The sequence below is a fragment of the Henckelia pumila genome, chromosome 1 (genome assembly GCF_033568475.1).
Source record: "Henckelia pumila isolate YLH828 chromosome 1, ASM3356847v2, whole genome shotgun sequence".
NCBI classification, from domain to species: Eukaryota; Viridiplantae; Streptophyta; class Magnoliopsida; order Lamiales; family Gesneriaceae; genus Henckelia; species Henckelia pumila.
In genome coordinates this window covers 146034824-146060877 of record NC_133120.1, presented here as the reverse complement: position 1 = coordinate 146060877, position 26054 = coordinate 146034824, and the positions used below count along the sequence as shown (strand labels likewise).

Here is a 26054-nt window from a genome sequence, read left to right as displayed (position 1 = left end):
ACTCTAGTTTTGGCCAATCACATAATTTCCTTATCTTATCTTATCTAATGAAGATCGGACCATCCGATCCCTCTTCGGATCGTCCGAACTTCACCCTCCCGAACATCCTCAGGCCCTTCGAACTTGGACATTTCGGATCATCCGAACTCAGGTTCGGAGCCTCCGATCCTGTCTAAGACTCGGAATCTTTCCGACTATTTTTGAGTGTTCTGGATCCATTTCTGGACTCCGTTAATCCATTTGGAATTTCCTTAATCATGTTTTACTAAATCTAAACATGATCACATGATTAATTACTTTTTAATCATTAATTCTGGATATGGGTCACTACACCTCATCTATGCAGTTGATATGTCCATGTTTAGTCAGGTATTGATCAGTTACTTGTGGTCAGTGAGTTCCCTGATGTATTCCTCGTCGATATTCCTGGTTTTTCTCCGATTCGAGAGGTTGAATTTGGTATTGATCTAGTACCAGGAACAGCGCTTATATCCCGAGCACCTTATCGTCTGGCTCCATCAGAGCTGAGGGAATTAAAGCAGCAGTTGCCGGATCTGCTGGATAAGGGATATATTCGCCCGAGTGTTTCTCCGTTGAGAGCACCTGTTTTGTTTGTCAAGAAGAAGGATGGATCGATGCGATTGTGTATTGATTACAGGCAGTTGAATCGTGTCACCATAAAGAATAAATATATGTTGCCATGAATTGATGATCTGTTCGATCAATTACAGGGTACTTCTGTTTATTCTAAAATAGATCTGAGATCATGATACCACTAGATGTTGGTTCGAGACTCAGATATTGCTACGACTGCTTTCAGAACCAGGTACGGACATTATGAATTCCTGGTTATGCCATTCGGTCTGACAAATGCACCGGAATTCTTTATGAATCTGATGAATCAAGTATTTCGAGAATATCTGGATAGATTTGTCATCGTCTTCATTGATGATATTCTTGTCTATTCTTAAAATAGGAATGAGCATGCACAACATCTCAAAATTGTTTTACAGACGTTACGGGAGAAGCAGCTGTATGCAAAGTTGAGCAAGTGCGAGTTTTGGCTTGATCGGGTAGTGTTTCTCGGTCATGTGATTTCAAGTGAAGGAATATCTGTGGATCCAAGCAAGATAGAGGCAGTGCTGAACTGGTCTTGTCCGACAACGGTTGCTGAGATCCGAAGTTTCTTGGGTTTAGCTGGTTATTACCGTCGGTTCATCGAGAATTTTGCACAGTTGGCCAGGCCTTTGACACAGCTTACATGGAAATATGTTGCCTTCACATGGTCCTTAGAATGTGAGGAGTTATTTTGCGAGCTTCAGAGACGTCTTACTACTGCACCTGTGCTAGCTCTACCTTCTGGATCAGGAGGTTATATTGTTTATATTGATGCCTCTGATCAGGGTCTAGGATGTGTTTTGACACAGCATGGACATGTTATTGCCAATGCTTCTTGGCCGTTGAAAAAGCATGAGACAAATTATCCAGTGCATGATCTCGAGTTAGCCTCCATTGTATTTGCACTCAAAATTTTGAGGCATTATCTATATGGCGAGAAGTTTGAGATATTTACGGATCACAAGAGTCTGAAATATTTATTCACTCAAGCGGAGTTGAATATGCGATAGAGACGCTGGATGAATTTACTGAAAGATTATGACTGCGAGATTAAGTATCATCCAGGTTCTGCCAACCTTACTGCTGATGCCTAGAGTCGGCAGGTAAGACTTTCTGCACTTCAGACTAGTGATTTATCTCATATGATTCAGGAATGCTGTTCACTGAGTTTCACACTCAAGCACAGGAAAGGAAGAAATGGAATTCGTTTGTATGCTGTTCATTCTAAGCCAGCATTGTACTCTTGGATCAGAGAAGCTCATATATCTGATGTTAAGACTCAGCATTTGGCACATCTATCCAATGGAGTTAATACATTTGGATTTCATTATTAGACAGATGGTTTATTATGCTTATCGAATCGAGTGGTTGTACCTGATGATGCAGCGCTCAAGAATGATATTCTATCTCAAACTCATGAGAGTCGACTATCAGTTCATCCTGGAAGCATTAAAATGTATAAAGACTTGCGAACTAGATTTTGGTGTAAGGGGATGAAGCGGAGTGTGTATCAATTTGTGTCTAGATGTCTTGTTTGTCAACAGGTCAAGGCTGAACACCGACGACCAGGTGGTTTGCTGAAAAATCTTGAAATTCTCGAATGGAAGTGGGAGCATGTGATTATGAATTTTGTCACCCACTTGCCTAAGACTTCACGTCAGTGTGATGCTATCTGGTCGTTGTTGACCGTTTGACGAAATCAGCACGCTTCATTCCTTACAACAGGGAGTATTCTTACGATCGCATGACACGCTTATACATCCAGGAGATAGTGCGATTACATGGAATTCCGGTGAGCATCGTTAGTGACAGAGATCCGCGGTTTACCTCACGTTTCTGGGGTAGTTTTCAGCAGGCGTTGAGTACCAATATGAGTTTGAGCACTGCATATCATCCGAAGATTGATGGCCATTCGGAACGGACAATACGTACACTTGAGGATATGTTGTGTTCTTCTACGATGGATTTTGGCTTGACTTGGCAGGATCAATTATCTTTGATCGAATTTGCCTAAAATAACAGCTATCATCGCATTATTGATATGGCACCCTTTGAGGCATTATATGGTCGACGATGTCGTACTCCACTATTCTGGGATGAGGTGGGAGAACAACAAGTGGAGGGTCCTGAGTTAGTATAGAAGATTGTGGACAAGGTAGATTTGATCAAATGGAGGATCAAAACTTCTCAAGATCGGCAAGACAGTTATGCGAATATTCACCGCAGACCACTTCAGTTCGAGCCTAATGAATATGTATTTCTTCGAGTGTCACCTTTCAGAAAGGTGATGAGATTTGGTTTGAAAGGCAAGTTATCACCTCGTTTTATTGGGTATTTCCAGATACTGGAGAAGATTGTAGACGTTGCTTACCGTTTGGCGTTACCGCCATATCTTTTCAGTATACATGATGTTTTTCACGTGTCGTTACTTCGATAGTATATAGCTGATGAGTCACATATTATCTAGCCTACCAACTTTCAGCTAGAACCAGATCTGTCTTATGTTGAACGACCACTCCGGATCCTCGACAGGAAGGAGAAAGTGTTTCGGAATAAGACTATACCACTAGTGATGGTACAGTGGCAGCACCGAGGCGTAGAGGAAACAAATTGGGAGACGGAAATCCGTATGCGAGCAGAATATCCTGAGTTGTTTGCTTCGTATTATTGATTACCATGTATTAGTGTAATTACAGTTCTTTGTAATAAAACAAGGTTTTATGTTTCATATTATTATCTTGATCGTTACTTTAGAGTTTATTTCGTGGACGAAATATCTAAAGTGGGGAGAATGTAGTAACATAGAACCCATTTTAAGATAATAATATGATAAACATGATTAAGGGTTAGTATTTAACCAATTCAAGGGCTTAATCGGAACTTCAGAAACAAAAATTGGACTTTTGTGCATGGGCCAGTTCGGAGGCTCCGAACCCATCACTTCGGAGGCAACGAAGTATATTATTTAACTTCGGAGGAAAGGCAGGATCGGACGCTCCGAACCCTGATCGGACGGTTCGATCCCGAGTTCGGATGCTCCGATCTTCACGTGTCATGCATCCAGAGTTCGAACGCTCCAAACCCGAAACGGAGGCTCCGAACTTGGCCGAGATTTTGCCTATAAATAGGGGTCATTCGGATTCAGTTTGAATTACAAATTTCGAGTTTCCTTCTTCAGTTATATATAGTGTGAGGTATATACTTGAGGGCTCTATCGGTTAATAGAGAGATTCTGGAATAACAAAGGTGTTGTTATAGTCCTCCAGAACGAGCGACTCCAAAGGGCTTACTACGGACGAAGGTATGGTCCGGGAATCTTATTAAGTTTTGGGAGTATCTGTTAGCTTAGTTAAGGCTTATAGAACTTGTGTAGTGATACGGTGAACTTTTGATTATAGGCTTGGAACCTAGGTCCTACTAAGACTCGAACTAGCTTAGAGGTACGTACACATTGACTGAGAATGCCAGCGAGTATACATGTTTATATGTTGCATTTATGTGGAATTATTATGTGGCATGATGTATGGTTTACGGCTTTTCATATTCATATGTCATGTGCGCATGCACGTTGAGCCTATTCTTTTGATATACCTGTATTTAGTCTAGAGCCGGATGTACCGTTATAGCGGGGGGTTCTAGGAGATATTCTAGAACCGGATGTACCGTTATAGTGGGGGGTTCTAGATGAGAGTGCTTGTACCCAAAGGTTTGATCCGAGCGGTCACAACACTCATTGGCGCCGGTTATTAGCATGACTTTCAGATGACTTATTACTCGTCATCACGATTGCATGCATCATATACATATGTTTACTCATGTTTATGTACTGGGCATTAGTCGCTCATGTCCTAGTTATTATCTTGGACACCCCATTTCACGGGGCAGGTCGCAGGATAGATGAAGCTGGTAGTTCGAGGCAGGACAAGGAGCAGGAGCTTTAAGTGGGCATTTTATACAGTAGGATTCGTTATAGTTGTATAATGTTTTAAACAGTTTTATTTTCTTCGATATGGTTGTATCACTACTGAGTTTAAGCTTTGACCAGTTATACTAAGTTATTAAGTAAATTGGGTTATGTTTCCACATGTTTTACTATGTTAAGTGATTATGTTTTAATTAAGATTAATGCAGTTAGTAGGTAATTTTATGCAGGGTCACTACAAAAACACTAGATAATTCCAGTTAAAATAGCCATCTATATTTATAAGAATGTCTTCACTCTTCCACATGCAACACACAATTTTTTCTAGCAATGCAGGAGCATGTAAAACATGAGTGGATAGGAGTGTAAATAAATCGAACCAATTCGTGAGCTTATCGAGTCAACTCGATAAATATTTGATTTGTATTCAAACTTATTGAACTTAAACCGAATCCGAACATGTTTGAACTTTTTTTTCGAGTCGAGCTCAAACCAAAATTATTTATTCGATAGTTCACGAATAGTTCGCGAGCCTTAATATTTTATTAATATGATACAAATTCCCTTTTCCTCGCAATGTTTTTTGAGACTTTGTAATGTGCTTAACTGGAATAAAACAAACATGAGATTGACAGTGGTGAGTGCAAAAAATTCTGTGGTGACATGTAAAAATTTTCATCTCATCAAACACCCACCATCGCAGTTTATAGGGTCCACGCAAACATCATTTTCACACAAAAAAAATACTAATTTATTTCTTCGTATTAAAATGTTGATCAAACTTTACATGAAATCATTTGCCACTTGGTCAGCAGCTCATAGAGTAAATCTTCCGAGGATTTTCTGATTGTTGCCACCATCCGAGTTATTATACAGAACCCAAGCCCAGCTCCCGCATCTTAGCTAGAGATACCCTCGGAGACCCCAGTGGCAGAGCAGCTAACCTTGAAACGAACGAGTTGAGTAATCAGATGAGGAATTACAAATAAGAACATAGTTAGGATTACAAACAGGACATGGCATACCATTACCGAAACATATAGTGCTTGCTGTCTTGCTCATAAATTATGGCCTGCCTACTTGTAGATCCACTCGTTTGCACGACCACCCGACTCATCCATGTCTATGAAAATGCTTACTGCCTGCGGCAGATATAAGCAAACGTGTATTTATCAGCACCAACTCAAATTAGAGGTGCCGGCCTACAAAACCTATCAATCTTAAAGGAATGGAAAACTCCCATGTATTAAAATAATCACGGGGGTTATTTACTTTCTTCATATTTATAATGAGTGGGAAAGCTTGCAATTGAAATAAAGTTTACAGTTCTAAGAAATAGAAAACAGGTATGATGGTCTGTCAAAAAAAAAACAGCATGATGGCCACAAGCAAAACGCTAAACAACAAATCATCCAAACAGTATTGTCGCAGCGTCCAAGCATTTTCCAATCTTTCATAAACCATTAGACAAATCTTTTTTATTATTCCCTCACGTGCGTCCCCACTAAAACTTTTCACCAATTATATTGAATTCTACTTTTTCCCGATGGGCTTATATTCACAACCAGATATTCCAGGAATCTAAACTTCTCGACCTTCCAATGCATCACAACTACACAAGATTCAGAACATTTTTTTCTTCGTATATTTGCTTCCATCGAAAGGTTTTCTTTCAGAAAAAGCAGAAAAAACGTTTTACCTCAATGTTTCTGTTTGCTGTCGGTAAAACTTAAACATAGATTTACGAAGCAAGAAATTAGGACAGTAAATGGTAAATATGGTTCTCTGGAGAGCCTTTCTGGACAGAAATTAAAGAATGAAACTGCCTCTGTGTTTACTTTGGCATCCATTTTTTTCTTTTTTGTTTCAAACACAAGTACGTCACACAAACTGAGCATCAAAGGGTTAGTTAACCTACGCAGAACACAAACTACAGACATTGTTCTATTATCACATCAAGGATAGATAAACATGCACACACAAGTTAATATTCATGAAAAAAAATATGTAGTGGGCAATTATTCCAGTTAACCTTTTGGAAACCATGTACAGCTAGCACACCCTCTGTACGGATGTAAATAAATGACTTTTAACTGCCTGACATTAAACTATATAATTTGAAACTGGCTTGATCGGAAAATGATATACTTACAAGGTGAAGACCTGTGAATACCATTAATGAGGATGTAAGAATTCCAAACCAGAGTCATAGATTTACCTTTCCTATACGAGGCCGTTCTTTCAACTTTTCGAGGCTGTTTCGGATGTGTGAGACAGCTCCCCAACATCTCAAACTATTAGCCACATTGTCTAGCCTCAATATATATTCTTCTTCAGTAAGTGGAAAGGATCTCTATCAAAGTTCCCAAAAATTTGGCGAAGATAAGTAAAATGAAGAAAACAAGAAAGATAATGCATAGATACTTCAACGAGAAGATTTTTATTATTTGTAAAGGCGTCGGGGAAGAGCACAATCAGCAATGAAATTGATATACATTGACAAGAAATGACTCAGAGTGTGTCACACATGGTACATATGATTCGACAGCAAGAATACATCATTTGGTCAAAGAGAAGAAATTAATGCAACATGGATGGCCCTGAGTTTGGCATGCAATTAAGTATAATCAAATTTGAGGGCCTGTAACTCAACTGGGGAATACAATTTGGACAATGGCATTCAAATTATGAAATCTAAAAACTAAACCTAATTTGACAACACAAAAAAAAGAATGCGACCAGTCTGGGACACTAGCTGCTTTCATCACTTCTCACCGGTAAGCAAAAGTCAGTCTAATTGCAGCACGTTAGTGGCGTCAACAGTACCAGAAATTTAAGCTAATAAGCAACACAGTATGCATACCGTGGGAGTTGGGACACGCTAGGTAAATTATACAGGCTCAAATGGAAAGCCCTAGATAAAATAAGATTAAATTCCAGGAATATGAATACATGATCAAGTGCAAGATATCTTTTTAGTGGTATCAGAAAAGAAGCAAACAAAGCTTATCATGTTGCGTCGTAATTTGGTTTGAACATATAAATCGAGTACTACTTGGAGATCATTTCAATTGAGCTAGATCCTTGCTTTAATTTGCCAACTAGAAAGCAACTCACAAGCCTTCACATTTTAAAAGCCCCACAGAGCGAAATAAGATGCTTTGAGATAAAAAAAAACATTCACTCTCATGCTCAAAAACCAAGGGTTAAATGTTTGGCTGTCAACTTGGCTCCAAAATTTTAAAATTTCAACATTTAAAAATCAACTAAGAAGTTCTTTCAAAATTTACAATCGACGCATTCTCTTGCACTTTAAATAAAAAATTCAATACACAATTAGTATACACATCTTTTTTGCTTTTTTTTCAAAGAAGCATTACCTATTTCCCCTTGTCCCGTTCAGTTATTAACCGATACCTGTTTTATACATGTTACATCAACTTTCAATTTATAAACTAACATTAAAAATAATGCTATTCTCTTCTCAAAATCTTTTGGTTGCATTAAAAGTGTAATCAAATGCCACCTAAACTTATGAGCATCAACTTGAGAGTTATCTTTTCTACAAGTTCAAATAATATGAAAATACATATACGTAAGCTAAATGAGTTGCCCTTGAGCTCAATACCTTCAAAATTGATCTAAACAACTATGTTTTTCAGTATCAAGTTAAGCTTGAGGTTTTATGAAGGTTCAAATGACATACACGCAAAAGTCCCATTGCTAATGAACTAAAGCTTGAGTTCGATAGTTTTATTTTTTTAGCCAAAAACCATGCTCTTAACTATTCAGTCAAGCTCAAGCTCCACCTTCAAAATTCTCCAACTGTTAAATTAAGAATAAGAGAGTAAAGAAAGAAAGAAAGAAACAGAAAAATATGAGTAACCTTAGACCGAAAAATACCCAAATGATTAAAGCTCGTTATCATTTTTTCTCTACTTTGGATTCAACCATCTAGCTTCATACATGTTAGCAAGTAAACTGGGATATAAATGTAGAACGAAATCACCTATTGCTAGTTTTGAATTTTATCCAACAAGGATAAGTTGCAGAGAAGGCTTCCAGATTCAAGGGGACGGAGAACTCATAAAGTGGATTCCTTTTTTAAAGGATGAAGAATATCTTCCCCTCTAGCATAAATCCCAGAATGAAATTACACCAAGTGACTAACAATGAAATCTGGAACCAGAATAGTGAACTGCTTCCCCAATTAAATTATGATAAAAGATTTATTTAAAACTACTGCTTACAGCAAATCTGATTCCGATGTATCAGATTTGATTCTAACATTAATATTCCGCTTGGATCGACTCATATGGACATGAGACTAAGGTCTTTCCACCAGAAAGAGGAGCTTTCCACAGTAAAGCTCAGAAAGGCACCCACTAAACATCCAAATCTCTGTGTCTTGAGCTAAACAGCATTTGATGCCATCCATGAGAAGCTGATGTATGTCTGTTTAAACTATTTTAATTTTAAGGTTGATGAAGCCATGTTTGATGTCCCTCATATCACATCGGTTTCATATAATTTTAAGAAAAGAAAGCAGCTGCCAGGCCAGGTCTTGGTACCCATGCTATAGAATCCAGCTTGAGGCAAATGCGCACCAAGAGCATAGGAGAAACATATTGATAACAAAAGCCAAGATACCTGACAGTTAGTTGAAAATTTAAAGATAAAGAATAGGTCAAGTATGAACAAATACTTCTACGTTTTTGTTAGAATCTAAGAAAGCTGAAATACGTACCTTAACCTCACAAAATTTTTTATACTTGTGAAAGATCAAATTTTCAATTTCTTGTGTTACACAAAATTTAAACCAAGACTTGCAAAAGTAACTTACACTTGTAAAAATAAGACTCGATATTGTCAGTGGATGAACTTTAGAATTTTGATAACAAAAATGAGTTGAGCTATACTGAATTGCATTAGCTTGTAACTGTTTTTCTTTTTTAATTTTTCTTCAGCTCTGTTATGGTCCTCAATCCCCATATTGAATATAAGAAAACAAAACAAAGAAATGCATACAAATATGAATCCAAACAGATGAAAATCCCAGAGCAAAGCCTCTGTAGCTCCCTAGCTAAGCTAGTCAGTTTCTAAAATGAAAATATGCTGAATGAATTAACTTCTTCTCCGCTCCTCACAATATACCCCTTCGGCCTTCCTACGAAGTCCCTAGGCCCAACCCATTGAAGCCCATTACAATTTCATCCTCTAAATATTTAAACCCAATCTATTTAGATTCTTAAGAGTACCGCCCTCTTCAAAATCAGTCTTGTCCTCAAAACTGAATCTTGAACTTTGCTGGTCTTTGGTTTCAGCATCCACAACAGCCTCAATCCAAGAACATGGAAGCCAAGGCAAACCATCCACTATGCAAGATCTCACCAGCATTCGTGTCTTCCCGGAATACAACTGGAAACGTGTAAGTTTCCATCCCTTATTAACTGAAGTTACAGTTACTTGAACAAGTGTACATTCCTTGACTCCCACATACAAAAGCAATGTGACCTTGAAAACTAATACAGCTGCAACTGGATCAGTGACAAATTCAAAACCTAGAATGGTCAGGCTAACCTCATTGATGAATCCCAATGTCAATGTCCATGCAATCAACCAAGCAAAACCTTCTCCACTCCTCCCTCTCAACAGTCAGTTTGTTAAATTCTTCTAGAGTTGGGCGATGGAAATCCTTTTTTGTGTCCCATCGTTCTCGGGCATCATTTCTTTCTCCAGTTCCAACATTCTCTTGAGCGAGTTGTTCCACTGTTGGTTTCAGTCCCAGCAACAATCTGAGAGACTGGTTAAGTGTCGCCATCTTTTCTGCCATGTTTTTGTAGTTTCTGCCATAATTCTCATTTTCTCGTTCATGTCTATCAACGCCTTCCCCATGACTTCCAATCTTTCCTCTTCTCTGTTAGATGATCTTCCCCTGTCGGATCCGGCAGGTCGGACCAATTGTTATGATCCTCAATCCCCATATTGAATATAAGAAAACAAAACAAAGAAATGCATGCATATATGAATCCAAACAGAAGAAAATCCCAGAGTAAAGCCTCTGTAGCTCCCTAGCTAAGCTAGTCAATTTCTAAAATGAAAATATGCTGAATGAATTAACTTCTCCGCTCCTCACAATATACCCCTTCGGCCTTCCTACGTAGTCCCTAGGGCCAACCCATTGGAGCCCATTACAATTTCATCCTCTAAATATTTAAGCCCAATCTATTTAGTTTCCTAACAAGCTCCAAGCCCTCCATTAATAGCGAATTTGGCCTTCAAAATGTCGATTCTCAGTCCCCCAAAGTTCTCCAATTCTAAACTACTCATTTTTCATCACTTAACATATAACAGCTCTATTCAATGTCCAAGACTTTAACGTAAAGTCTATGTTCTAACATAAAAAAATGAAAATTTGTATATATGCCTGACAGCCCAACTCCAGTTCCTTAGGCGCGTAAGCCGTAGCTGGATTCAACATCTAGGACACCAAATCAAAGAACTTTGAAACTTGTTGAGTGTGTGGGTTGAGATCCAGGTGTTGGTATAACTGCTTGAATGATCAAGGCAATGCCTAGAGTCTTGGCCTAGGATCGAAACACTCCATGCACATCACTCAGCAGCTTTTGAGGCTATGACTCAGATGTTCTCAGTCACTCGTGCCTGTATGTTGGATAGAGGCCCGGGATCCATGAATTTTTCACAAGATTTTAGGTTCCAAAAGTTCTGTCAAACTTTGATTGCTCGATTTGCATGTTGGACTTACAAAATATAAGCTCCATTATCATCAAAACGTTAATTAATTTCAGAGATTAAATATATGTTTTAAATATTAAATTACACGCTATGTTTGAGATAATATTGTTAGACATAATAGCTTTAATTCCTAGTGGCCCAATTCACAATGCTCCGAGTCTTGCTACAAATTGCAATATAACGACGTAATGAAAAGATAGCAATTTAAGCATTTGAAAGCACTAGTTCACCTGCTCCATATACTTCCACATCACATTTAAAGCAAGGAGATTCCTGCCCATGAACTCCTGTATCATTCAAACAGGGAAAAACCCTGTTAAATATACAGTTAAAGCTAAAGATAATAGTCTGCACAATTAAAAGCCAAATGTTACGTTAAAGCACAACACCCCCAAAAGCAATATAAAGAGAAAAGGTAACTTATAAGGCTTAGGTATATCATTTAGGTGAAGAACCACTAAAAACACCAACCATACAATTAGAAAATATGTTTTGTCAATTCTTGCGGAAAATGCTAAATAGTCATTAAATAATCAAGAGACCATGAATCAGAGTACACGTAAAGGCAAATCCAAAAGGGGAAAAAAAAGAAAGAAAAAAAGAAACTAGAGACCTTCTTGATTAATTGAACGTCATATGATCTGCCATACTTATTCCTTATAAGAGTTGCCAGATCAATCCCACTAAAACTGGAGTCATCCGTTCCAACAATTCTTTCAAGATTTTCTCTTATCATGGCGCTATTTACCTGGAAAATATGAAATGATATCATTGAGTAGATATCTTCGATTCACATTCCCACACTGGAAAAGAATGAGAGCTTTGTGCAAGGCCAATAAGAAAATCGATAAAGAAAAAGTGAACATACTTAAATAAGGAGGGGGTAGACTTCATGATCTCTATAATTCAAGAAAAGCATGCCTACATCAGTAACTACCACGATGTACACTTGAGCTAAACTGTTAGGCTACTGGTTACTTGGCCACAAGAATTTAGATCAAAAACACCTAGAATTAATATTGAATGAACAAGTTTGGACAAGAAATATTTTCCCAGAGATAAACCTCTGTACATAAACCCTAGCCAAAGCTAGTAAATCCCTAGCCAAAGTGCTGGTTACAACCTTCAAAAGAAAACCCAATGTCTAACAAACTACACTGCCCACATTTTATTGCTCTCTCTCAAGTGTCTAGATACTTCTATGGGCTTGAGTCTCTTGGGCATAAGTCCAATATATATTAAAGCCCATACACATATAGTCCGTAACATAAACACACTTTAATCAGTTCACAACTGCATCACGAGTACTATTACAGGAGCTGAATATCAAAGGTGACGCAGAGCAGGGGTATGATGGATGCCTACCTGTACACATACTACACAATGCTGAAACTTACACACCTAAATCCATTCGTGTTTCTCATAAGGTGCATTTTGCAACTGGGAGGGCAGTATTGTGAAACTCAAAACCAACCTTAAGTTATGCAGGATACTATTCTTACTCGCGTGATGACATCAAATGATTATCATTCTGATTTAAATATAACATTGGCACCATTTGCATATTGTTCTCCGCAGTCATTGCGAAAAAAAAATCTACAAGAAGAACCCTGTAACTAATCCCACTAAAGCTCTCAAGAAAAATAGATGAGACTTATCTTTGTTTGCACAATAGCGTTAATCTCGCATTCACATCCTACCCAGAGGTTTAACGTATGTACACAAAAAGGAGAAAAGCCTGGACATTCGAGAAGAAGAATTTGAGAACTGGACTCACCTGTCCGTCATGGTTTTCTTGTTCGTCACTGTCCCGACATTCATCGTCATCTTCACTCGTATTTTCTAATTTACCAGCAGAAAGAGGCGAAGAACCACGAACGCGACGCCGATTAGTAAGCAGGCTGGAGGCCCTGAGTAGCTGAGAGTCGGGATTTGAGTACCCAACAAAACATTGAATCCTGTTACCACAATCAGTACAACCTCCCTTATTCCCCCAGATTCCCAGTAACCAAGAACCCGGATTTCTCACTGCAATACTCGTCATATCCTGAAATTTAACCACCAACAAGCACACTTTGATCGTATGAAAGCATCCTAGGAAAGAATTCGGCTATTCGTCATGCAAAATTGGCGAAATCTGAGCCATGAGAAACACTAACCTCTCCCGAGTGCAGAGAATTCGACAAGTCCCCGACTTCCACTGTGAGTTACGTGGAAGAAGCCAACGCAGCGTCCGTTGGACAGAAATACAATCAATGGAGAAGAAAGGAGGACCTCAATTTATCAGTTGATGGATACACGTGTATTTTCATTTTCTTTATTTATTAAGGGAGATAATAATGAAAACAACAACAATAATGGGAAATTTGTAATAAATCTAGAACATCAAATAAAAGTTTGATTTCAGGGCTTATGTTATAACTTGTGATTTCCAACTATTTCATGTGTTTGGCCATTTGGGTTCTCTAATTGAGGTCAAATTACCGGATTGCCTTAAATAATTTGTAAACTCATTTCACCTCTTTGAACAATAAAATAGTTTTTTTAATAGTCATTGATCATTATTTATATTTTTTGTTGATCGTGATTTATATTTTTTGCTGAGTTCAATAACCTCGGGCGAAGAAATTTAAAAAGAAGAAGCGCGGCATTTTGAAAATCATTTTGAAGCACCATTGAAACAAATAGTTCAAGGTATGATTTTTTTGCTGCAAAATTAAGATTTTTTTGAGCTGAAATTATTTTTTATGATCAGTTTTGTTTAATATTTTCCAATTGAATAATTATTTGAGTTTTTAGAATGTACGATAGTGTTTATATTTGATCTCAATATCTCGTGTGTATTTTACAGTTGGATGTCCAATATTTAAGTTTTACAAATGTGAGTGGTTTGTGGTTCATCTCCATGTTTTCAAAACCGGATCGGATCGGCCGGTTCAACCGGTTCAACATGGAACCGGTCACTGGTCCGGTCCGAATTTCTCCTAAAAATCGTTTTTATGGTCAGAACCGGTCAAAACCGGTCAAAAGTCGATCGAATCGGCTTCTAACCGGTCGAACCGGTCAAAAAACGGCCCAGAACCGGTCAAGAACCGGTTCAACCGGTTTTCCAATTTTTTTTTATTTTTTTTGAAAAAATATATTTTTAATTTTAAAACCTTAATTTAATATTTTAATATATATATATATAACATTATTTGGAATTTGTACTTTATGAAAAATATTATTTTAGTCATATTAGATTTTTTAATTAATTAATTAATTTTTAAAAAATATATAACTAAAATTAATATTTTGAATATATTTATATTTTCAAACTATGATAAATATATATATTTTTCTATTTATATACATCTTTTATGTTTTAAAATTTTAAAATATATTATTAATTATATTATATTATATAAACGGTTTTTCGATCCGACCGTTCGGTTAAAACGGTCCGACCGATTGGACCGTTTTTTTAAGGTAAACCGGTTCGATCACCGGTCCGGTTATGAAAACATTGGTTCATCTATTATAATTGTTAAATCATTACCTGAAACTCGTTAATGTTCTCGATTTTAACGATTTAATTACCAAATTTTATGGTTTAGTACCGGATTGTATCGTTTATATGTAAAGTATACATTCTATTTGAAACGTCCTAAAACTTCTACTGAATTTTTTTTTTTTAACTCTCTAACTATAACATAATGGATATAAATATATGTATGTCATACATATATATATCATACTTAAAAATAACTTTACTTAATTTAAAATACAAATACACAAAAAAATACAATAAAAGTACACGCATGCAATTAAATACTTAAAAAAATTACTAAATAATAATTTATAAGAATGTCATAATAAAATTCCTAAATAATATTTCTTTCACAAAAATTCATGAAAACTTAGAAAATAAATACTCAAATCTAAATTCCATGCACATACTGAAAATCTATAATAATAAAACATATGCGGAAATAAGTGTTCTAGTCTCAACATAAAATTCATCTTAGAGCAATGGTCACGGGTTCTAGCCGCCTGGAAACTCATACGCCCTCGCCGCCAGTCGAGAACACATTATCCTTATTGACATTTTGCTCACCTGCACCATTTAAATCTAGTGAGCCTAGAGGCTCAGCACGTTCTATCCTTACATAACAAAATGAAACCACACACAAGCACACATCATAAAAAATACATGAATATAAATATACGTGCATGATCTTAAAATTATATGCATATAAACATAAATAAATAATCATACTGCTAAATCATCATGCTATAGCATAATTCATCATACTTTATAATTTTCGTAAAAATAACATATCATGATTTCTTAGTTCTCAACAGGTCGTATCCATGTCGGTGGCATCATACTAAATGATTGATCAATCTATAAACCAACGTACGTGGCGGTGGGGTTTTCTCCTCTGTGCTGCCACTTCACCAGCCCTCTCAGCTGGATCCATAAGCTCATCATACATAAACATCATTAAGAAGGTCACCGGGCCCAGGTATCCTGGCCTCCAACCACATCACTTTCCACCTTCACTTCAACTTCCATAAAAATATATTTTTCTTAACATGCATTTAAACTTATCATAAAAATTCTTGCATGATGCATGAACATAAAAATTCTGTTTATTTCTTTATTTCATGAAATTTTGTCCGTAAATATATATTTAATTTATTTTGTTAAAAATCATACTTATATACCTAATAAAAATGCATGCATGAATTAAATATATATTTACGAACATTTATTTTTCCAAGGACTTGTTCGAGCTGCTGACCCCTTGACTTTTTTTAGACTGACTCAAAAACCCAAAAGCCCAACCTGACCTGGCCCATTAAGTTTTATGGGCCCCCAGGCTCATGGAAAACCAATGGGCTCACACGAAACATGATTTAGGCCCATTAACTAATTAACTTAAAATTATATTAATGAACTTATTAACTAACCATTAAATTATAAATTAGACCGATAAAAATACTAAACTCGATACAACTGGGCCCAATAATTCTCATGGATCACACGCCCATGACAATTTAGTGGGCTCACTTCATTAATTATTAAAGCCCACTAAATTAGTCTATTTGATTAATTTAATCAAGCTCAACCCATTAACTAATTACTTAAACTCTTAATTAATTAAAATAAAATACCCAAGCCCAAATAATAAAAATCTAAACCCGGACTAAATTATTTGACCCAATTAAATTTTAGACCCGACCCGGACCAAAAACCTGAACCCGAGCCCGACCTGCTAAAACTCATGACAAGCCTCTAGCCCCACTTCTTAACCCTCACGGCAGCACCCCTTTCCCCCTTGCTACAGCCCAGCTCCGGCCACCCCTGGCCGGAGCGCCGCAGGCAGGACCACCCCAGGGTCCGGCCGGTTCTAACAGACCAACCTTGTGTTGGAGAACGGCGATCAGATTAATCAGAATTGATACCCGGTGCAGCGGAAGTTTAAAATTTTATATGGAACGATTCCATAATGGGTATCAAAACTTTACGATTAAATTGTGTGTAAAAATTAAATAACAATTATAAATTTTTACCTCCAATCTCGAATCGAGATTATGGACACCAACAGATTGCTCTACTCTTGTTGTATCTCCCAGGTACTGATGGACGAACTGTTCTTCAATCAGGTCCACGAACAGAGATTTAATCCCTCTGATAGATTGCACTAGAAAATCTATCAGAAGTTTTTACGAAGAGAATTAACGAATTTGATCCGTTAAACCAGACTGTAATTCAAAATTCACAGGCTGGATTTTTCCCGAGTAGAGAGGGAAGAGGGGCGGCCACTTTGAGAGAAAATCAGCTAGGTTTTCGAAAATTGTGACCCTGTTGTCTAATTTCTGTACTGCAATAACTTATTTATAATGTGGGCTGCTAACAGCTTAGGGCCCATTAGTCATAAGTTCAAGCCTGACAAGCAAAGCCCGCATGTTCAGAAATTAATATAAAATTTATCGTGACTCTAATTGATAAACCGATTTCACCAATGTGCACAGAAACCATTTCTGCACCTTTTAAAGTCAAGATAAATTTTTCTGAATCCGAATTTAGTGATTTCCAAAAATGCCCATCCCTATGTCATTTTAGGAAATCTTACTCCTCTACTCTTAATTAAGAAGTCCAACTTCTTTGTTCATTAAATTTAACTCTTTAAATTTAACTATCTCAACGGGGATTAAAAATCCATTACTCTGTTTGACCCTCAATGGTTCAGAGATACAACTAGCTGTGGGCTCACAACTCCTTGTGACTCGGAACAACAATTTCCGACTTGCCCATCGAATCATGGTAAGAGCGCCTAGCAATATCGCCCCATGATTCCCTAGGTATCACTGATAGTGCCTCCAAGAACCAATAGATTTTGGTTAGCGTACAGTACGGTTCCTTCATCCATATATCCCGATCGAATCAACAACCATTGGTAAATCGAGAGTCGTTCTAGATTCGATAACTATGCAATGCATCTTGAAGATCAAATAGTGACATCGCATGTGCTACTAAGAAATCATTTCTTAAAACACATCATGTACTCTGGCCAGAGATTCGTCACACTAATATCTCCTCAGATTGCATAGGATATCCACACTCGCAAGTATGTGGTGAATCCTTGACAACAAAGCATCGACTCCTATATGTGTCATAACTGTATCAAATCCCGATACCTGATGACCCCAATAGAGTCGGTAAACGAGTCAAATCACAGTATTAGCATATAGAGTCTCAATGATGTTTCAAGTAGTAAGGACTAATGGTGTACAACCAAAACCGCGGACTTTATCCACTCGATAAGTGATAACCACTTGGAAAGTCCGGATAGGGTAGTTCGATCATTCATCATATGAATATTCATTTGCATGCTTCGAACATCTCTATGTTCCCTACCAATGAAACGTGGTACTCTGCATCGCAAATGCTAGTCTCAAACTCGAGCGATCCTTATCCTTATTATCGGACGGCTCAATCGACTAGGAACAGTTTAGAATATACAGTGACTATAAGATGTGTTTCATGATAGACATCCCCATGTACTACCACATCTTACATACACTATAGTATATTCAAGGTCTTTATCAAAACAACAATAGTATATCACAATATAACAATATGAAGAAAGATAAAGTCATTGCCATTAATAAAAGTGTAAATTATATTAAACAAAAGATTGTTTATACAAAGAGTCATCAAAGCCCTTAGCCACAAGTTGGCTCACCGGGCACCCACTCTTTCAATCTCCCACTTGCCCTAAGGCCAACTAGTCATACTACGTAGACCCATTGCTTCGCGATGTTTGTCAAATAATGGTCCTGGCAAGGGCTTAGTAAGTGGATCAGCGATATTGTCTGCAGAGGCCACTCTTTCGACAGTGATGTCTCCTCTTTCCACAATCTCCCGGATGATGTGGTATTTCCTCAGTACGTGTTTGGATCTTTGATGAGACCTTGGTTCCTTTGCCTGAGCAACGGCACCCGTGTTGTCACAGTACACCGGGACTGGACCAACAACTTCATGAATGACGCCCAACTCTTGGACGAAATTCCTCATCCAAACGGCCTCTTTAGCAGCAGCTGATGCTGTAATGTATTCTGCCTCAGTGGTGGAATCCGCTGTGGTGTCCTGCTTAGAACTCTTCCAAGAGACAGCACCGCCATTGAGCATGAACACAAATCCAGAGGTTGACTTCGAGTCATCCACGTCACTTTGGAAGCTAGAGTCGGTATAGCCTTCCAATTTCAGTTCTCTTCCTCCATATACCATGAACATATTCTTAGTCCTTCGTAAGTACTTAAGAATGTCCTTCACGGCTTTCCAATGCATTTGACCGGGATTAGATTGATATCTGCTCGTGACACTCAGAGCAAATGCTACATCCGATCTGGTAGATATCATCCCATACATGATACTACCTATGGCTGACGCATATGGTACATGTGTCATTTTCTCTATCTCTTCATCAGTCTTGGGACACAAAGACCTGGATAGAGAAACTCTATGACACATAGGTAGATGTCCTCTCTTGGACCCATCCATTGAAAACCGTTTCAATATGGTGTCGATGTAGGTTGCTTGGGTGAGTCCTATCATTCTCTTAGATCTATCTCTATAAATCTGTATCCCTAGAATATAGGATGCCTCACCCAAATCCTTCATCGAGAATCTACCTGATAACCATATCTTTGTTGACTGCAACATCCCTACGTCATTCCCAATGAGTAGGATGTCATCAACATAAAGTACTAAGAATGTCACAGCATCCTTAACTACTTTCTTGTACACGCATGGTTCCTCCGGGTTCTTGATGAAACCAAAATCCTTTATTGTTTCATCAAATTTCTGGTTCCAACTTTTTGATGCTTTGTTTAGACCATAGATTGATCTCTGAAGCTTGCATACCTTATGCTCTCTTCCCATGGATGTGTATCCCTCAGGCTGCATCATATAGATCTCTTCCTTAATGTTTCCATTAAGAAATGCAGTCTTCACATCCATTTGCCATATCTCATAGTCATACCAAGCAGCTATGGCAATAAGGATTCTTATGGACTTGAACATTGCAACTGGTGAAAAGGTTTCATCATAGTCAACTCCTTGTCTTTGAGTATAACCTTTCGCCACCAATCGCGCCTTGTAGGTCAATACCTTACCATCAGGCCCAAGCTTTCTCTTGTAGATCCATTTACACCCTATTGGAACAATTCCATCGGGAGGATCTACTAAAGACCAAACTTGGTTTGTATGCATCGAATCTATTTCCGACTGCATAGCTTCAAGCCATAAATTTGAATCCGCATCAGAAATTGCTTCTTTGAAGTTTCTTGGATCACATCCAACATCGAGTTCATCTTGATCCCCTTCAAGAAGAAGACCATATCGAATAGGAGGTCTAGAAGTCCTCTCGGATCTTCTAGGTATAGGCGTGTCTATCAATGGTTCCTGAGGTGTAGGATCGTTATTTTGTATTTCGGGTTCTTCTCGAATTTCTTTGAGTTCCATCATCTCGCCTTTCTTATCCAATAAGAACTCCTTCTCCAAGAAGGTGGCATTCCTTGAAACAAACACCTTTGTTTCAGCAGGATGATAGAAATAATATCCGATTGAATTCTTCGGATACCCTACAAAATAACATAAGGTGGATCGACTATCCAACTTATCTCCCACTGTCTGCTTCACGTAAGCAGGACATCCCCAAATCCTCAAGTACGAATACTTAGGAGCTTTGCCATTCCATAACTCGTATGGTGTTTTATCCACTACTTTAGTGTGGACGTTGTTCAACAACAATACCGCCGTTTCAAGCGCATAGCCCCAAAACGAAGGTGGAAGCTCAGTGAAGCTCATCATGGATCGAACCATGTCCAACAAAGTTCGATTACGACGCTCCGATACACCATTCAGCTGAGGTGTCATAGGAGGAGTCCACTGAGAGAGAATCCCATTCTCTTTCAGATAGTCCAAAAACTCGGTACTCAAGTATTCTCCACCTCGATCCGATCGAAGTGCTTTAATACTTTTACCTAGCTTGTTTTCTACTTCAGCCTTGAATTCTTTGAACTTTTCAAATGCTTCAGACTTATATTTCATTAAATATAAATACCCATACCTAGAATAATCATCAGTAAAGGTAATGAAGTAGGTGTGGCCATATTGAGTACCAATTCTAAATGGACCACAAACATCTGTATGGATCAAATCCAACAGATTTTGACTACGCTCAGGTTTCCCCTTAAAAGGAGATTTAGTCATTTTTCCTTTCAGGCAGGACTCACAAGTAGGTAGAGAGTTAATATCAGACATATCAAACATGCCCTCTCTCACTAGCTTGTTTATCCTCCTTGAGGAAATATGACCTAGCCTAGCATGCCAAAGGTTTGCCGGGTTTTGACTATCGATTTTCCTTTTGTTTGTTGTTGCCGGTTTATCAACATAATTTATTGGAACGTCTTTTAATTTTAAGTTATATAGATCGTTTTCAAGTTGTCCATTTCCAATCAAACATTCATTCTTGTAAATATTGCAAATCCCATTCACAAAATTGCAAGAATAACCATCTCTATCTAGCATAGAAACAGAAATAATGTTTTTAATCAAATCTGGAACAAATAAAACATCTCTCAAAAGTAACTTAAAACCGTTCTGCAAATTTAAATAAACATCTCCCACAGCTTTAGCTTCAACTCTGGAACCATTTCCGAGCCTCAGCTGGGTCTCACCCATTCTAAGCCTGCGACTTCTTTTCATCACCTGCAAATCATTGCAAATGTGAGATCCACATCCGGTATCCAATACCCAAGAAGTAGTTTTAAGTGAAACATTTATTTCAATATAGAACATACCCTTCGCAGTTCGCAACTGCTCTAGATATTCCTTGCAGTTACGTTTCCAATGACCGGGCTTCTTGCAGTAATGGCAAACATCCTTGGACTTTTCCATGTTTGAAGCCTTTGTCTTGTACTTCTTCTCGGGTTCGGTTTTCTTGGGTGGGGCAGAACGTTTCTTACCCTTTGTACTTGGCCCTTTCTTAGCAGAAGAAGAGGAGCCCACCAAGAAAGCCGGTTTATCCTTCTTTAAAGTGGATTCATATGTTACAAGCATATTGACCATCTCTTCAAGGGAGGCCTCTATCTTGTTCATATTGAAATTCACCACAAATCCGTCAAACGAAAAAGGAAGAGATAGAAGTAATAAGTCCACGTTGAGTTCATGCTCCAACACCAAATCAAGCGTTACCAACTTCTGTATGAGCCAAATCACTCGTACCCCATGATCACGGACCGAAGTCCCTTCACGCATGCGACACGTCATTAGCTCTTTTACAGTAGCGAACCTTTCAGCTCTCGATTGAGCCCCAAAAAGTTCCTTGAGTTGCACGTGAATGTCAGCAGCATTCACGGTATCCTCAAATCGCCTCTGGAGTTCATCAGACATCGAGGCTTGCATATAGCATTTGGCCTTGATATCATGGTCCCACCATGTATCACGTTTGGCCAACTCTTCCGGACTTATGTCAGCTGGTGCTTCCTTCGGAGGAGATTTTTCTAACACGTAGAGCATCTTCTCCGAAGTCAAGACAATCTTCAACTTACGGAACCATTCCGTATAGTTTGCGCCAGTCAGTTTATTTTGTTCGAGGATAGAGAAAAGTGGATTACGCGAATTCATCTTTATGAAATACTGAAAAGAAACAGACAAATATCAGTGATTGTTTAATTAATTTACTATGACATAAAATAGGCAAAATTTATTTTATGAATCTCACTCCCACTATTTTAACGATTTCACTACCCTCTAGTGAAAACGGGAAACTGTTTTCCTTAGTGGGAACATGGAGTCCAATTGACAAACTATGGTCCCGAATAATATCAGCCAACCATAATTTTCAAAAGGTAGAGCCCAATTGCTTCCAAATCAACCTCCACGTTTTTACCTCATGTCCAATAAGGGCCCAATAATATGACGCCGTTTATTGTGACATGTCAAGATGACCCATCAATATTAAGTTATGATGGACGGTTGCCATGTGGATCCCCCAATAATATGAGCCGATCCCATGGGAGTTCCACCCAACTTACAACATGTGTCGATCCAATGTACAGCTTTCCGACGAACGGGCCCCTCCAATAATATGAGCCGGACCGTATCCGCGGGTAGCATCTCATACATTGATCGTTGATGGAAGGTAGGAACATTTAAACAATTTTAAATTTCCTTTATTTATCTTGATATCAATTTTAAATCATATTTAAAATGAGGGATTTAATTTTGAAAATTTGTCTCATCATTTTAAAACTTGTCATATCTTATTATCAATTGTACCAAAAATAATTAATTTCATAAAATCTGATTTAACGGATAAAATTTATAAATTTTCCAAAAATTCAAATTTATCCAAAAATCAATTTTAAAATTTTTGGACTCGAACAATTCGATCCGATGCCTCGTGGACCAATCAAAAACAATTTTCGATCGGACCAAAAATAGAATTTTAACATATTAAAATTTTAATTTTAAAAATTAAAAATTAATTTTTCCGCGGGCCGCCCGGGACGCTCCCGGGCTGCCCGCGCCCCAAAGGGGCTCGGGCCGGGCAGCGCCGTGCGCTGCCCTGTGCAGCGCCCAGCACTGCGCTGGGCAGCGACTCTCGCTGCCCCCGGCCCGTGTTTTTGCCCGAAAAATTTTTAATTTAAAAAAAAAATTTATTTTGTTTCAAAAACCGAGGCTAAAATTTTTTTTTGTACAATCGATTAATTTAATAGCTTGATCTGAGCAACCTGTCTCTGATACCACTGTTGGAGAACGGCGATCAGATCAATCAGAATTGATACCCGGTGCAGCGGAAGTTTAAAATTTTATATGGAACGATTCCATAATGGGTATCAAAACTTTACGATTAAATTGTGTGTGTAAAAATTAAATAACAATTATAAATTTTTACCTCCAATCTCGAATCGAGATTATGGACACCAACAGATTGCTCTGCTCTTGTTGTATCTCCCAGGAACTGATGGACGAACTGTTCTTCAATCAGGTCCACGAACAGAGATTTAATCCCTCTGATAGATTGCACTAGAAAATCTATCAGAAGTTTCTACGAAGAGAATTAACGAATTTGATCCGTTAAACCAGACTGTAATTCAAAATTCACAGGCTGGATTTTTCCCGAGTAGAGAGGGAAGGGGCGGCCACTTTGAGAGAAAATCAGCTAGGTTTTCGAAAATTGTGACCCTGTTGTCTAATTTCTGTACTGCAATAACTTATTTATAATGTGGGCTGCTAACAGCTTAGGGCTCATTAGTCATAAGTTCAAGATTGACAAGCAAAGCCCACATGTTCAGAAATTAATATAAAATTCATCGTGACTCTGATTGATAAACCGATTTCACCAATGTGCACAGAAACCATTTCTGCACCTTTTAAAGTCAAGATAAATTTTTCTGAATCCGAATTCAGTGATTTCCAAAAATGCACATACCTATGTCATTTTAGGAAATCTTACTCCTTTACTCTTAATTAAGAAGTCCAACTTCTTTGTTCATTAAATTTAACTCTTTAAATTTAACTATCTCAACGGGGATTAAAAATCCATTACTCTGTGTGACCCTCAATGGTTCAGGGATACAACTAGCCGTGGGCTCACAACTCCTTGTGACTCGGAACAACAATTTCAGACTTGCCCATCGAATCATGGTAAGAGCGCCTAGCAACATCGCCCCATGATTTCCTAGGTATCACTAATAGTGCCTGCAAGAACTAATAGATTTTGGTTAGCATACAGTTCGGTCCCTTCATCCATATATCCCGATCGAATCAACAACCATTGGTAAATCGAGAGTCGTTCTAGATTCGATAACTATGCAACGCATCTTGAAGATCAAATAGTGACATCGCATGTGCTACTAAGAAACCATTTCTTAAAACACTCATGTACTCTGGCCAGAGATTCGTCACATTAATATCTCCTCAGATTGCATAGGATATCCACACTCGCAAGTATGTGGTGAATCCTTGACAACAAAGCATCGACTCCTATATGTGTCATAACTGTACCCAATCCCGACACCTGATGACCCCAATAGAGTCGGTAAACGAGTCAAAGCACAGTATTAGCATATAGAGTCTCAATGATGTTTCAAGTAGTAAGGACTAATGGTGTACAACCAAAACCGCGGACTTTATCCACTCGATAAGTGATAACCACTTGGAAAGTTCGGATAGGGTAGTTCGATCATTCATCATATGAATATCCATTTGCATGCTTCGAACATCTCTATGTTCCCTACCAATGAAACGTAGTACTCTGCATCGCAAATGCTAGTCTCAAACTCGAGCGATCCTTATCCTTATTATCGGACGACTCAATCGACTAGGAACAGTTTAGAATATACAGTGACTATAAGATGTGTTTCATGATAGACATCCCCATGTACTACCACATCTTACATACACTATAGTATATTCAAGGTCTTTATCAAAACAACAATAGTATATCACAATATAACAATATGAAGAAAGATAAAGTCATTGCCATTAATAAAAGTGTAAATTATATTAAACAAAAGATTGTTTATACAAAGAGTCATCAAAGCCCTTAGCCACAAGTTGGCTCACCGGGCACCCACTCTTTCACCCTGGCCCAGCCAAAACCACACTAGGGCTAAACCCGACCATCCCTTAAACCATGCAGGTTGTGCGATCTGCACAGACCACAACTCCGCCCCTTTCTGCTGGCGGCCGGAGCTCCGAGCCGTGGACCACCCCAGGGTCCCAACGCAACCTTAGGACCAAGCTTGGCTCTGCAAAAACCCACCCTATGCTGAACCCGATCCCTTCGTCCTCCAAAATCTGTGCAGCCCGTCACCCATGCAACAGCAGGGTTCTAGCCACGACCAGCCACTCTTAGGACTGAACCATCATGCCAAAACGACCCTAAGGGACCCTACTAGAACCAAGACCGAAGTGGCAGCAGACTCGATCAGTCCAAGGATAAACAACATGTCAAACCGAGCCATCATACGTGAAAAACGTGAGTTATGCATGAATTATGATAAATATCTTGCAAATCTGAAAAACTCATACATTAACAGATCATTCATGGTTAGAAAAACAGTGTATATGATTTAAATGGTGTTCAAAAAGGAAATCAAACGTGCCTCGATGATTGCTTGATCCAAAAATTGATAATAACATGTATCGGCACACCGGGACGATCGAGACGTCGAATCTCCAAACTTTTCTTCA

The 26054-nt window shown here is 38.2% G+C and overlaps 1 protein-coding gene across 4 annotated transcripts; it reads right to left on the bottom strand.

Moving 5' to 3' along the window:
- Positions 1–5162: 5162 nt before the first annotated feature.
- Positions 5163–13606, bottom strand: LOC140882246 (uncharacterized). Of its 4 annotated transcripts, none has more exons than XM_073288126.1 (7): positions 13456–13606; positions 13074–13343; positions 11910–12044; positions 11527–11583; positions 6759–6893; positions 5572–5682; positions 5163–5484 (listed from the first exon to the last, which is right to left on the bottom strand). In XM_073288126.1, exons 2-6 carry the CDS (start codon positions 13338–13340, stop codon positions 5617–5619), a joined length of 660 nt encoding a protein of 219 aa, XP_073144227.1. In that variant the 5' UTR covers positions 13341–13343; positions 13456–13606; the 3' UTR covers positions 5163–5484; positions 5572–5616. The 4 variants fall into 4 exon arrangements, 2 of the variants coding, with proteins under 2 accessions (XP_073144227.1, XP_073144235.1); XM_073288134.1 differs by having other exon boundaries at positions 5163–5479; XR_012150168.1 differs by having other exon boundaries at positions 5164–5484; positions 5566–5682.
- Positions 13607–26054: the final 12448 nt, after the last annotated feature.

Coding starts and splice junctions, on each gene's coding strand:
- LOC140882246 (XM_073288126.1), bottom strand. CDS start 13,340: ATGACGAGTATTGCAGTGAGAAATCCGGGTTCTTGGTTACTGGGAATC. Junction 12,045..13,073: donor AAGAAAACCATGACGGACAG/GTGAGTCCAGTT, acceptor CATATTTTCCAG/GTAAATAGCGCCATGATAAG. Junction 11,584..11,909: donor ACGTTCAATTAATCAAGAAG/GTCTCTAGTTTC, acceptor TGAATGATACAG/GAGTTCATGGGCAGGAATCT.